At 26.8% G+C, this 13749-nt stretch overlaps 1 protein-coding gene across 1 annotated transcript in view; it reads left to right on the top strand.

The window, feature by feature from the left end:
• Positions 1–484: 484 nt before the first annotated feature.
• Positions 485–13749, top strand: part of LOC119670180 (scoloptoxin SSD14) — a 37784-nt gene continuing 24519 nt past the window's right edge. Inside the window, exon 1 of the mRNA XM_038080344.1 lies at positions 485–1060. Within this exon, the coding sequence (XP_037936272.1) occupies positions 996–1060 (65 nt within the window). The 5' untranslated portion in view covers positions 485–995. The remainder of the gene's footprint in view (positions 1061–13749) is intronic.

Raw genomic sequence — 13749 nt, 5'->3', positions numbered from 1 at the left:
AACATATAGAAAAAATAAAAACGAAGAATTGCTACTAACAAAATATGTACAAGTAAACATCAGTAAGAAAATCAATTGGCTTCGATCTTTTCATTCATGTCATGACTCACAACGAACTATTCACAACTCCCAGAAACAATGCGTTCATTCTTCGAAAGTATTGAGAACTATCATCTAAGCAACAGCAACAGCATTAGTATCACCACCAGCAGCAGCAGCAGCAGCTGTAGCAACAGCATGAATCTCAATCTAGTAAAGTACTTAATCTTAAAATCTTACCCAATTGTTGCCTACGTACAAGCGCTCACTATTTAACACCCCACGTAATCACCTCCGTAGCGCAAGTGTTATAATTCTAATTTGGAGATACAAGTGCAAAGATCTCAATTGTGGGAGAGTACAGATAATCCATCCTCTGGAAATTTGTACATCACAAAAATTCCAATACGGAACAAATAACACTTTTAGTTTTAGTCGAGACGTGCTGTCGAGTGCTGGGCAATCCGAGATTCATACAAATCATAGAGGTGGCAAATGTACTCGCAGGGCCTTCTAATGTTTATATTAGGCAGTAATTAAATTGGTATAGATCAACAAAAACAAAAAAAAAACAAAAATTGAATTAAAAAATAAACACAAATAAACATATCATAAAGTATTAACATATCGAAGGCAACACGCGAAAAATTTTGCAGTTTAATTGAGGAATAAAAATTTAATGGATTTCATTGCGTTCAGTTCGGTTCCAGAGTTAATTTGCATATCGTAACAATTGTTAATGAGCTGCGTGCGTGTGAACGGAACATTTGTATTAACTTGAGAATAATTAGTGAAATTGAATTTGAAATTGAAATTGAAATATTAGTTCAACGTGCATTACTGCAACAACAAAACTGCACTTCCTTGCCATTGCATTGTGTTTTAAATGCGAAAATTTCTTAATATTGCAACATTCTGTGCAAGTCAAGCGAAGGAAAAAATACTAAAAACTGCAAATGCATTCCACGACATGCGGCATAGGTGCATCCGCAGCTAATTCAACTACTGCGTCTTTGCAATCGTAAGTGCTTATTATTATTATGTTAATATGAAATTGTTTATTTTAAAGCAAATGCATAAAATGCATAAGTGCAAATCATCATAGTAATATTAAATAGTCACCTACACAGTAAAAGTTGCAATCAAGTATCTGCTTTTGAGTCAAAGAATACAGATACTTTCATTGAATCTTAGGATTTTTGATAGAATAACAATAAATATTTATAAATTATATATAATAATTTATCATTTTGATAATAAATAAAAAAATAATATTATTTTGTGATGAAAAACATAAAAATTATGCAATATTAACTCAATACAGTTGGGATACAATGGATATTCCCAGATCAGATTGTATTTTTCATTACCACATAAAACGCAATAAATAAAGAGTAACCAAAATAGAGATCACAATTTGGGATAAATATCAAACGGACATGTCATCCAAAACATAATACGTTTTGTATAGTGTTTACCATTTTACAATTTAGATCGTTTAACAACCTCTGAACATGATACAATTGCGAAAACTTACTACAAATATTACAATTTTGCAGTAAGCACAGTTTTTATTGAATTTTCTTTATTTAGCATAAATATGTCATATGCTTGATAAATATCTCAACAAATAAAATTGTGACAAGTGATAGTGATTATTGCCTTGAATAAAACATCCATAAAAAATCATTATACCTATTATTACCCAATTACTCAATAATTGTGACAGACCCATATTTTTTTAAAAATGTCGAAGATATGACACAAACAGTCAATTCTGATCACTAAAATTATGAATTTTTTGGCATGTAATTATAGATATGAGTCTATTGAATATAGATATGGAGCATATATAATTTCAACAGAACTGTGCTACCTGCTCGAAAAATTTTCCCAACGTGTAATTTCATACTTTGGTGTTGTAAATTGCCTATAAAGTTTATATGGTACGACACCATTGGAGAGGTGCTCAACTCATACTATGAGATTTCAGTCCCAATAGTTTGAAAACTTTAAAACAGCTTAACGAACATCTGTCAACTTATGGTCAAACTATTTCCAGCTTTATCTCAACAATTCATTGAAAAGTATCTTAAGTAGATTTAATATTATAAAAAGTAATGTTATACATCACACCTATTAAAAAACTCAGACAATATACTAAAATAAAAACATGATAGAAGTTCTTATCAGAAGTGCATTTTATTAACGTTTACTTTTAGAATCACAGAATGGATGATCCTGAACAGAGTATATTGAAAACAAACTATATTGTCTGCAAACTTATTAACAAATTAATTTACAAGTTCTTGAAGGTTTTTTACTTGAAATCATCTAATATATATTTTTTTTAATATTTTTATTATTTTGGATTTATTAAGCATATTAATTGATAACCTGTACCTGATAACCTGATGATAACCTGTAAGAATGCCTTTTTGATAAGTATAACTTTTTATATATTGTTTCTGAGATATAGTAATTATAAAGTATATAAAGATGATGATTTTATGATTACGCCTATAGGTTAAAGGGAATTCAAATATTTTATTAAATATATTGTAACATATATTGGAAATTGTATATCGGAATGTATATTGTATGTTTTCAATCATTCAATATGCAATGAATTTATGGCCTTGTTAAAAGCAAGCTATTTTAGAAGAAATGGGGACTAACCTTGATTTCCCGCTTTTACTACTGTTCTTTTTCAGTGAAACAAAAACCCTGCACGTAGATCATATATGAAATACTGTTTCAAGGTTCTTTACTGATACTATTCTGGAGTATATAAGTATCATTCAAATCCTCAAAAAAGTGATTTAAAAATTTTAAAAGATAACATTGATATTTTCTTTCTTCTGTGTTTTTAGAATTTAAGCTGGGAAATATAGAAATTATATATTTATATCAATTATATATTCAAAAGTACTTCTAAAAATGCTGTAGCATAATTTAAATGTCTCATTTATACTTTCTATAATAGCAAAGATCTAGGTTTTGAAAACTTTTTAAAATAGTTTTTGTTAATATTGTTATTAAAATAAAAGAAATAAAACAAAATAAAAATATATTAATAAAAAATTTAGTTAAATAATATATTATTACAACTTTTTCATATATCTGCTTAAAATGAAAGAATTTCTTTTTTTTATGAGCAATTAATTTTTTATATTCAAACAATTTTGGTTATCTTTCACATTTAACTGTAGTGCAAATTTGAAGCTATAGTAAAACCACATAAAATTATTTTTAGTACCAAAAATTCTAGATTAAAATTTTTTCACTATTCTTTTATTACACTGAAGATTTATATATACTTCGTTGTAAATGAAAAAATAATTTTTAATGACCACAGAAATGCGAAAATATTATTAAAACTGTTTTTCTACCAGATTTACAATTTATGAAAATTAGTATCAAATGTAGTCTTAAAATATTATGGAACCATTAAAAGATTTGAATTGAAAATTATTTAAATTCTTCACTGTTTAAATAAATGTTTGTTTCATAAATTGTACAAATCATTTTTACCAGAAAAAAAATTTCTTATAAATAAAACATTTATTTAAAGAGTAATGAGCTAATAAAAATATTAGGTGATTACTCTGCCATAACTTATAAAATTTTTTTTTAATAATTACTAAAAACATTTTTTTTTTCACGAATATTATATTACACTTTAACATAAATATACTGCAAAGCCGATTTACAACGTAAATTTGGGAATAATCCTCAGTCTTCGATATTGGACATTTTAGATACCTAATAGTGCAGTCTAAAACTGACCCTTAATGTATATAATAATAGGAATCAAACAGCTGAATCAGGTCTTAACTTCTTCTAGCTCCTAAATTGAACTCAGCATTATAGTGAGTAATTGGGAAACCATGAATAAAATTCTCAAATCTCGTTAGCGAAAAGAGGTTGTACACATATCTTCCTCAATGCATTTTATTATGTTGAGGCTAGTTGAGTCAGTGCATCTGAGCACTTTTACTCTCTATTAACTGCGAGGTTTCTTCAAAACCCCTCTTTGCACCATGACGGGATTATTGTTTATCATTTCATCAGACTAAGCAATAATTGACCTCAGATCTGCAATCTCAGAGCCTGTAACCATTCTGAGATTTGATAACGCGGTGTTAGTTAGTCTGTCAGATTTCGCAAATAATTTCAGGGCTCTATCCTTTATGTATTTTTTGATGGGATCAATCTTGAGGTCCCTGAGGATGTCATTCGTCCTAATGTAATGTTTTGCTTGAATTTTGACTTAAAATTTTGCCAGCTGTGTTGTGTTTACAAAATAGACAAACATAAAAAAGTAAAGATATAATCCAAACAACCACTAGAATAGAAAATGGAAAATTAATTGAATTCTGTGGAGCGGATCAGAGCGACTATATCAGATCTCTTGCAGCAGCAAACAGATATAATATATGTATGTGCAATAGCAACAAGATATAAAAGGTATTTAGACTAAATATAGAAAAAAATAATGTAACTGAAGTATACATATTTTGTGTCCCAGTTACCGACTCTAACCGCTATCCTAACATTTTGGATGATGTTCAGAATTTTATTTATTCAAGGATTCTGCAAATCAAGTGTTGATATTATTCTCAGTAGCAGTAATTTTTTCCTATCCCGGATCAAAGCTGGATTGTGTCAAATAATCTGAATAAATATCTCATCGTGTTTTAAGGGAAGACGATATTTTGTCACCACAGACCAACCTAAATACGTTTTGCAATCTTAGCTGTATCGTACTGAGAAAAGATATCGTGATGATGCTATTCCTTTGCAATTATTTAGCATAAACTTAGTCGTGAACTAAGTTCGGTAGTTTTTTTTTATTGGAAACATAACATATACATAAATCTATTAGTGTTAATATATTGAATTTTTGGTGGAACGTATGCAAACTGTATTTAAATGCATGGCACTAAAATGTTTACAGACTATTATAAATTATATAAAAATCTTTATTATTAACTTATAACTAATTTGAAGAATATTTAAAAAATATATATTCTATCTTCTAAGTGCTATAAAATAGCTATACTATCACAGAAGTACAAACAAGTAAGAATGCACTTAGAATGAATTAATTTAGTTGTTCTCTCTTCACTGCCTGATTAAATGTTGGCGATATGAAACTAAGCAACCGAATAGTTACAAAGATCTAAATACAATATATAGAACTTATATGTATATGTGAAAATAAATATCTAAGCGAAAACTTTTACATTTGTGTTTCTTATGTGTTGAACATTATAATAAATTTTCCTAATAAGCATACAAAGTAACAAAACCAATTTCAGATGTGAATTTTAAATTTTCTAAATTTATGGAAATAAATAAATGTCTAATAAATAAACTTGAAATATAGTGAATAACTTCTACATACACATAAATATGTATATATGTATAAATTAAAACAAATTCAATTTGCAACAGCTGTTGATTGACTTGACTACTTATCCTTCAATTTACGAGTACTCAAGAATGTACCAGACGATATGCCATTGAAAACACTTTCAGTTAATACAGAATAGAACTTACATTGGAAAATATTTTACAAACTTAATTTTATTTTATTTAATTTTATAATTCGAAATGCGTATAATGATTTTTAATAAAAACTTTTTTTTTTTAGAAAATCAATAAATTACTACTACTCGTACTTGATTTATATTAAAGTTAATTTTTCAGTTCATTATATGATCATAATGTTGTTTCTTTTTTGGATTATTTTTGCAATAAATTAATTTAGTGACAGCTTAAATTGTGCTTAAGACATTTGTTGAAAAGTATCTTCAACAACTTCATTCATATGTGTTGGAAATTTTTCAAATTTTCAAGTGAAACCAAAGAAATATAATATATATTTTTTTTAATAGGCATACGTATTAAAAATCTATAAGAATCAATTGTTGTCGACCTTGAGAAGTAATTAATGTATTTATTGCCTCAACTTTATGTCTGACACAAATTCAATTTACACCCACGCCCTTCTTTGGGTTTATGGAAACGGCTTCAATAAATCAGTAGTGGAGTTTGAATAATTTAAGCTCATTTAATAAATTAATTTCTCAACGCGCTACTTAATAGAATGACAAAAATAAATTTAAAAAGTATTCGTTCATATATGTTTGTAAATTGTTAACGCATAGTACATATAAACTGGATGCCAGTAGCTTAAGAGCAAAACAAAAACTAAAAAAATAGATTTCCAATAAGAGATATCTTAAATTTTGGAAATAAAATTGTATCAAATGAGATTGTTTGGGATCGCTGCTAAGGTAAATAATTGGAGCACTCATCGGCTCAACTTTTATTTTAATTAAAAGTTATTGAAATTTGTAGACTTTTTAATGCTTACGCAAAAAGGATGACTATAGATATTCCAGGAAAGTCAAAAAAAATTTTCGAAGAGGGGACCGAAGGTGCAGTACTTCAAATTTGACCAAAGATTTGGACAAACGGATAGTGTGAACACGTTTTTTGTGACACACACTTTAATGGAGAACCAAAAAAAAAACTGTTTTTCTTCAATGATTGTGTGTCAGAGCTCGATCAAAGTATCGAGAACCAGGCACTTGTTTATTATTACACTATAAGGCACCCACGTAAAAGCTTATAGTACGTAATTTTCTACTTAATAAGGTATCATCCTTACCGATCATATACCGTGTTCACCTAATTTGAATCCATGATAGTTTTGGTTTATTCTAAAATTGAAATTGACGATGAAAGAAATTAGTTTCAATACCATAAATGCTTTAACCGGCTTTAATGGTTGCTAAAGATAATTCTAGTCGATAAATGTTAAATATGTTGACTTGGAAGTAGCTTATTTTGAAGAAATTTATTAGACTTTATTAGAACCAAATTAGATTTGACTTATAATATTTATAATAGCAATGGAAGTAGTATATACTCTTAGGTTAGATTAGGTATCAGGGTGATTCTTCCATAGACTTCATGTAGACCTTTTATAATCCTGTTGACTATCCCTAACAGAATTGTTATAAAATATAAATTTTCTTATGTATCTCTTACATAGTCTGAATTGCTTTAATGCATCAGTAGAAAATTACATCATTTTAAGCCCATCACTAAATTTTAATGAGAATTTTGTGGTATTAGTTTCTAAACATTTTTGGAGGCCTAGTACCGCAAATGTAGAACGGCAATCGACAAACTAAACCGGTTGGCTGACATCACCCTTATCTGGGTTCTTGGATATAGGAACATTGAACGAAAGAGAACGAGAAAGCTGGCATTTCAGTCCGAACGAGTGCTTCCCTGGATGCTTTCCTCCCGGTACTAGTTTATATTGCTCTAGAGACTATTAAGAGAAGTTCTTACTTCCAGTTTCTTAACTTGCCAATAACATATGGAATGCACTTAAATCGTGCAACTTCCAGGTTAATATGACCGACCTATAATAAAACTAGTTCCTGGGAACTCATCAAAAGAGACCGCATGAACACTGCAAGGCTTACTGCAGTTCTTTCTGAACATTGATGTATAAGAACCCATGCAAAGAAACTACACATTCATTATATTCCACACTGGGAATGTCCGGCTTTGTTGTCCAGAAGAAATAATTTTTTAGGAAGATACTTCTTTGACAGTTTATCAGCTTGTTCATCGATAAAGACGAAATGCATATTAAATTCGATAAATTCGATGGGATGGAATTTATACCTGCCACTACAACTAAGCATCCGCAAATATAATCTGTTGAACACCTCTACACTTGGATACCTACAAGGCAATGCTCAGTGTCAAGAAATATTATACCTATAATCATTTTCGGCTCTACCAAATTTAACTGTTTATTGGTTTAATAAAGGTAATTATATGGTCATATTGGTTTAATCCAAGTGCAAGTAAGATCAATTTCAACATAATTTATAAATTCTGTTTTTTTCTTAATTAAAATTTAAAAAATCTTTTTTTTCACAAACAATATATATATTTATGAACAAACAAACATTTTGAATAATATTTTTTACTGATTCCTACTATTTATTAAATTGATTTATCAATTTTAAATTTATAGCTGTACATATTAATACATGTAATATTAATACATATTATTACATATTAATATATATTATATTTTTTTTTATTAAATTAATTATATAAATTGAATTCTGTGCCGCCTTCTACGAAATCGCTTCAGCCACTCGAGCAACCATTGTTTGTAACAAAAAGTCTTTAATACTACAAGCCGTGGGCGTTAACATTACTAATCGGTAGCCGTTGATGATGTAAGTAAGCTTAAGCGATTAGCTCACTTGCTTATCAATTAATTTATTGAGTGGTATTACTTATACAATTATTACGATTGTTTTATTTGTACCCATTTATTTCGTTCATTTAATCTTATGTAAAATTGAGATTAAAATATTAAAATTTTAAATCTAATGCGGTTATACGCAATACTTAACTTATTATTCAACATATGTAAAGATTGAAATATGAAGCATTCAGAATTATTTAGAATATATTTTATTATTTTATTATTTCACAAAAAAAATTTAATTAAATTTTGTACAAAAAAACAATTAAAAAAATAATTAATACGGCTTTATAATGAAATAACGCATTTCACTGTATATTATATATTTACACAATAAACAAATTAAAAAGACTTTTTACATATGTGGCACACTACACTTATATCGTTCACCTACATTTAGAAAAGTAACTGATACTTGTAAAAAACACACGATTAGTCATCGCTTCTAAGCCTAGCACTTGGAATTCAAACAAATTATATACGGACTATAAACTAATTTTAAAATAAAATTCGAATATTTCGTAAGATTACTGAAGTTGAGTACTTAGGAATATTCCACACAGCGTTGTATGGTCAACCAAATTTCAATAAATTAACTAAAATTTTTGTTGTTGTCTCTTCATTTCTATTCGAACCCTTGTAGTCTTTGTATTTATTTTATTAATTTATTAATTTATCATTTACGGACATTTCGAAGGTTAAACCTTGAGATGGTAAGGACCTTTCTAATATACAAAATCTCAGAACATCTCTTTTATATATTTTCATTCACATTGTCATTGAACAATACAGTTCAAATCTGAAAAATCATTGTGGAAGTAATCTTCTTTCATCATATCTTCTTTCAAAACAAGTATATTATTTTATGTCAAGTTTTTCGTATATTATTTTGATTAAAATCGTCAATCAATTAAAATCAATTAATAGAGCTATGAAAATTTACAGTTTTCGAATCTGTGGGAAATATCCATAAATAAACATATCCATAAATCGAAAACAACACTCCGTAAGACAATTCTACATTTTAAAAGCAAATAAATTGTATCTACATTTTATACTTAATCATCTAATTAACCCCATAGTTTAATATTTATAAAATTTCTTCCAAAACTGAATGATTTGGTCTTGATTTAGTCATTCTATTTATCAAAGTTTAGTGAATAAACAAATTTGTAATTTTTTTATTTTCCTGAAATCAGTGTAAAAGTGTATTTGTATTTTAACAAATGTTTATAAAATAAATGTAAACAAATCTAAAATAAATACATCAAACAGAAATGCTGACGTCACACTTTTAATATATTGAGAAGCGAGCAACTGGGCAAAATTTTTAAATTGGCTTACTTATTAATTAGCAGATGGACACCAACGCATATATTCCACACTGTGTAACTCAAAACCTAAATCACACCTTGATTTTTAAATAAAAGTAAAACTATTAAATTACTTAAGCAAAAAACAGGTACTGACAGTGATTAATGAAAAAAATAAAAAAATTATTATTAAAAAATAAAAGTAAATAAAAATATTTTTATCAATGAAAACTGACAACAAGTAACACCCACGGAACTGCAACATGTGCCCGGCAAAATTTCAAGTTGAGCGCCGAAGCGCAATCAATTAAGAGGTTAATGGCCAATTTTGTTAACATAAATACGCGTATTAAAATATTCAAAACAAGATTATACAGCTTACTTATGTTCTTATTAAATTGTATAACATATTTCATCTTATGAGAGATACATGTACGTATCTATAACTACTTGACTTATATAAAGATATTTGGCGCAAGCCATTCGTAACCCCACCACCCACTTGTCATTCAACATAAACTTTTTCTTTTCGAAATAATGAGTCTTAAGTGCTTGAATAAACGCAGGCATAAATGTTCTTCATAGTATATATATCTACAGATATAATACGCCTATGTGTCTCCGGATGTTGTGTGATCAACATAATGTATGAACGCAAATAGCGGTGATGTATTATAATATGAATTTTAATGCTTTCCACATTAAAGTTTTAGTCTGCAAATAAAAGATACAAACCTCATTTATTCCAACAACAGACTTTGTAATTTTGTAATGCAAACGATGACTACGACAGCCCAAAAATGGTGACAAAATCATTAAAATAATAAACGAGTGAATATTTTCTATTTAAAAAATTAAAATAAGAAAAATTAAACAGAAAAAATTAATAAATCCATAAAAATTAAATTTTACAAGCCCATATTAATTAAAATAAGTACTTGAATTCAAATTAATGTAAATAAGAAATTATTTTTTTTTATTTACATTTTTACAGAATATTTTGTGTAAATGACGAGGTTGTTTCATTTTCTTGGAAACTCCAAGGTCTTATTATTACATATTAAATATTTGGTAATATATACTAACATAAATACTAAAACCTTATGCACAAGTTCTTTATAAAACCATTTAAGAAAAGTTGTTCTTACGCTTTTATAATGCTGTTACGTAGCACTTTTTTATATACAATATTTTTTTCTGATTTTCTCGTTTTTTAAGTGACAAGTTAACTCTTGTTTTTTTTCTTTTACATTTTTAATGCCAATAGTTGGCACTTTGGCTGTTTTATATTTTATTTATTTAAGCTTATTTAAGCACTAATATATGCACAAGTGATGTGAAAAGTTTTATTTTGTAATTAATTAGAGTTAAATTAAAATTAATTTAATTTGCGTAGTTTTTTATCTTCATTTAAAGAAATACATTACAATTAATATAATGACAATATTTTAAAGTTAATTATTTTTACCAAAAGCTACATTTTTTATGACTACAAATAAGGTTTTTTTTAAGTTAGATGGGGGCGAATAGAAAAGAAAAGACAACAACAAAAATTTAGTTATTTATTTAGCTAATCATACAACACTGTTTCGAGTATTGGCAAGTATTCATCATCAGTGATCTTAGGAAATATTCAAATTATTTTTTAATTAGTTCATAGTCCGTATATAATTTGTTTAGATTGCAAGAATCAGGCTTAGAACTCGTGCCTATCAAATTAAAAGCGATGTATAATCGTGTTTTTTCAGAGGTAGCCAGGGAACCATGGTTCATATATAGAATTCACGTACTAAAGTCCCAACATCCTTTACTAAAGCAGTTAAGTGATATAGTGAATAGAGCTTCAAGTTCAAATAAAGTGGTCAAATTTAATTTGTCTGAACTGAAATTAAAATAGTTAATTTAAGATCAAATATGACTCCGTAAGGGTAATTCCTAGGTGCTTTTGTTTAAATTCTTAATAAATTAAATTAAAAACAATAACTTTTCTTCTTTATACAATTAATATCTACTTATATTCATACTTTTCAATACATGAACACTTAAAAATAATATACACAGCAGTAAAGGACCTCTAATATATCATGGTCAAGCTCGATCACATACATGGTAGTGCTTGCTTTATATGCAGAAAATGCTGTATAATGAAACATTATCTTATCAGTAGCTATTTAATATAAACAAAATAAAGTGATTTTTTTTAAAGATTTAATTTTCTTGGCCATAATGCTCTTAATCGTAAGCATTTCGACCATTTATAGCTGACTTATATTCAGGACATGTTACCATTTCAATATAAAAAGAAATGGTAACATGAAATGGTGCATGTCATGTACTTGTCAATAGCCGATATTATTGCAATGATAGTGCGGATCAAAACTCACTGGCAAGGAAAATGTTTTAATTCTAATTTAATTAAATGGTATTAATGTACAATAAGTCCGATTCAAATAACGCGACAAAAAATGTCACACAACTCGAGATATAATCAAATTATTGCAGACTATATTAAGTGAGGGCATCAGGCCAACATACACATTGTTATTGTCGAAATATATGTACATGACCTCAACTGTTCGATAATTGAATTTCATGATTGTGTTTCATTCGAGTAAGATGTTATGCATATATGGTAGGAATCGTAAGGAATGTTTTTTAATATTTCTATTGTTTGAGAAAAATATCTTAAAAAATAATATATAACTAATGGAAGAAAAGGTGTTTATTTCAATATTATAAAATCTGCAAATGTTTCTAATAAGTAAAGAAGTTTATAATTAACGCCGTTTTATACCACACTAATATAGCACTAAAATATCCTCAATATACATCAATATATACATATAACATACTACACTAATTTATCACTAATATATTAATAATATTACTGATTAATTGCAAACAATTTCAATCTAACACATTAAATAGATATTGTTCATATATTTATATATATATTATCTAAAAAGTGAATTTATATATCACATCACTAATAAAAAAAAAGGAACATTTGTAACATAAGTGTTTAGAAAAATTATTAATATATGGTAAATTTGACAAATTTAATATATTGTGTGGTACATTAGGTCACATTTTTAGCTATACAACTATCTCTACAATGTTATAGAATAAATTAATAATTTAATTAATTTATATGTAAATAGCGTCGTATATCGGAAAAACAACAAATATTTACTAAAGTGGATTTAATATTAAAATTACTTGAAAAAATTGGACTTAGAGAAATACCCTAAAAATATGAAGGAGTATCATATATTTTTCGTTTTCTTTAAGTCCTTTTAAATTTTTTTTTAAAAAAAAAAATAAATTAAATTTTAAGAATAGAAAAGTAAGTAAATTTATGTTAATATTTTGTTTTTATAAAAATAAAAGTTATATAGCAACAGAATTTTCAGCCTTAAATTGTAATTGATAATATAAGAATAATACTAAGTGGGTATCGATATAAATATATTGGTTTTTATAACCTCCATTTTGTATATATTAAATGTATGAATATATTATATTTATATATAAAAGTATATATTAGTATATATTAATATATAAAAAATATTGTTGTCTCTAAATTTGTTTCTGTATTTTAAGTTCTTATATGCTATAGTTTGAATATTGAATAATATGCCCGATTTGTAAAAATATGAATTTAATTAACAATTTTTTTTAATTAATTATCAATGGAACAAATTAATTAATTACTTTAATTAAAAAAATTGTCTATGTATGTAGATGTCTGTATTTGTTAAAATTCATTAACAAGTGAAATATTGCAAAATTTTGAACCAAACTCAGCTTCTTCTTTCATAAACTTGTTTAAATATAATTATATAATTTTAAATATATTTATTATAATTATTATATATACATTATAATTATTAAAATAAAATAAAAAAATATACAGTAATAAATATAAGGGTTCGGATTTAGTGTTCAGAAATTAACTCATCAACTATGTTAGTGTACAGTATAATGTGATAACTACTATACTAAATAAATAGATTTATAGTACATATAATAGTATTCAACATTTTTCTGTATATAAAGTTACATTATCTTCAATAACTT

Source organism: Teleopsis dalmanni, chromosome 1 (genome assembly GCF_002237135.1).
Source record: "Teleopsis dalmanni isolate 2A chromosome 1, ASM223713v2, whole genome shotgun sequence".
Classification (NCBI taxonomy): domain Eukaryota; kingdom Metazoa; phylum Arthropoda; class Insecta; order Diptera; family Diopsidae; genus Teleopsis; species Teleopsis dalmanni.
This window is presented reverse-complemented; position numbering and strand designations above follow the sequence as displayed.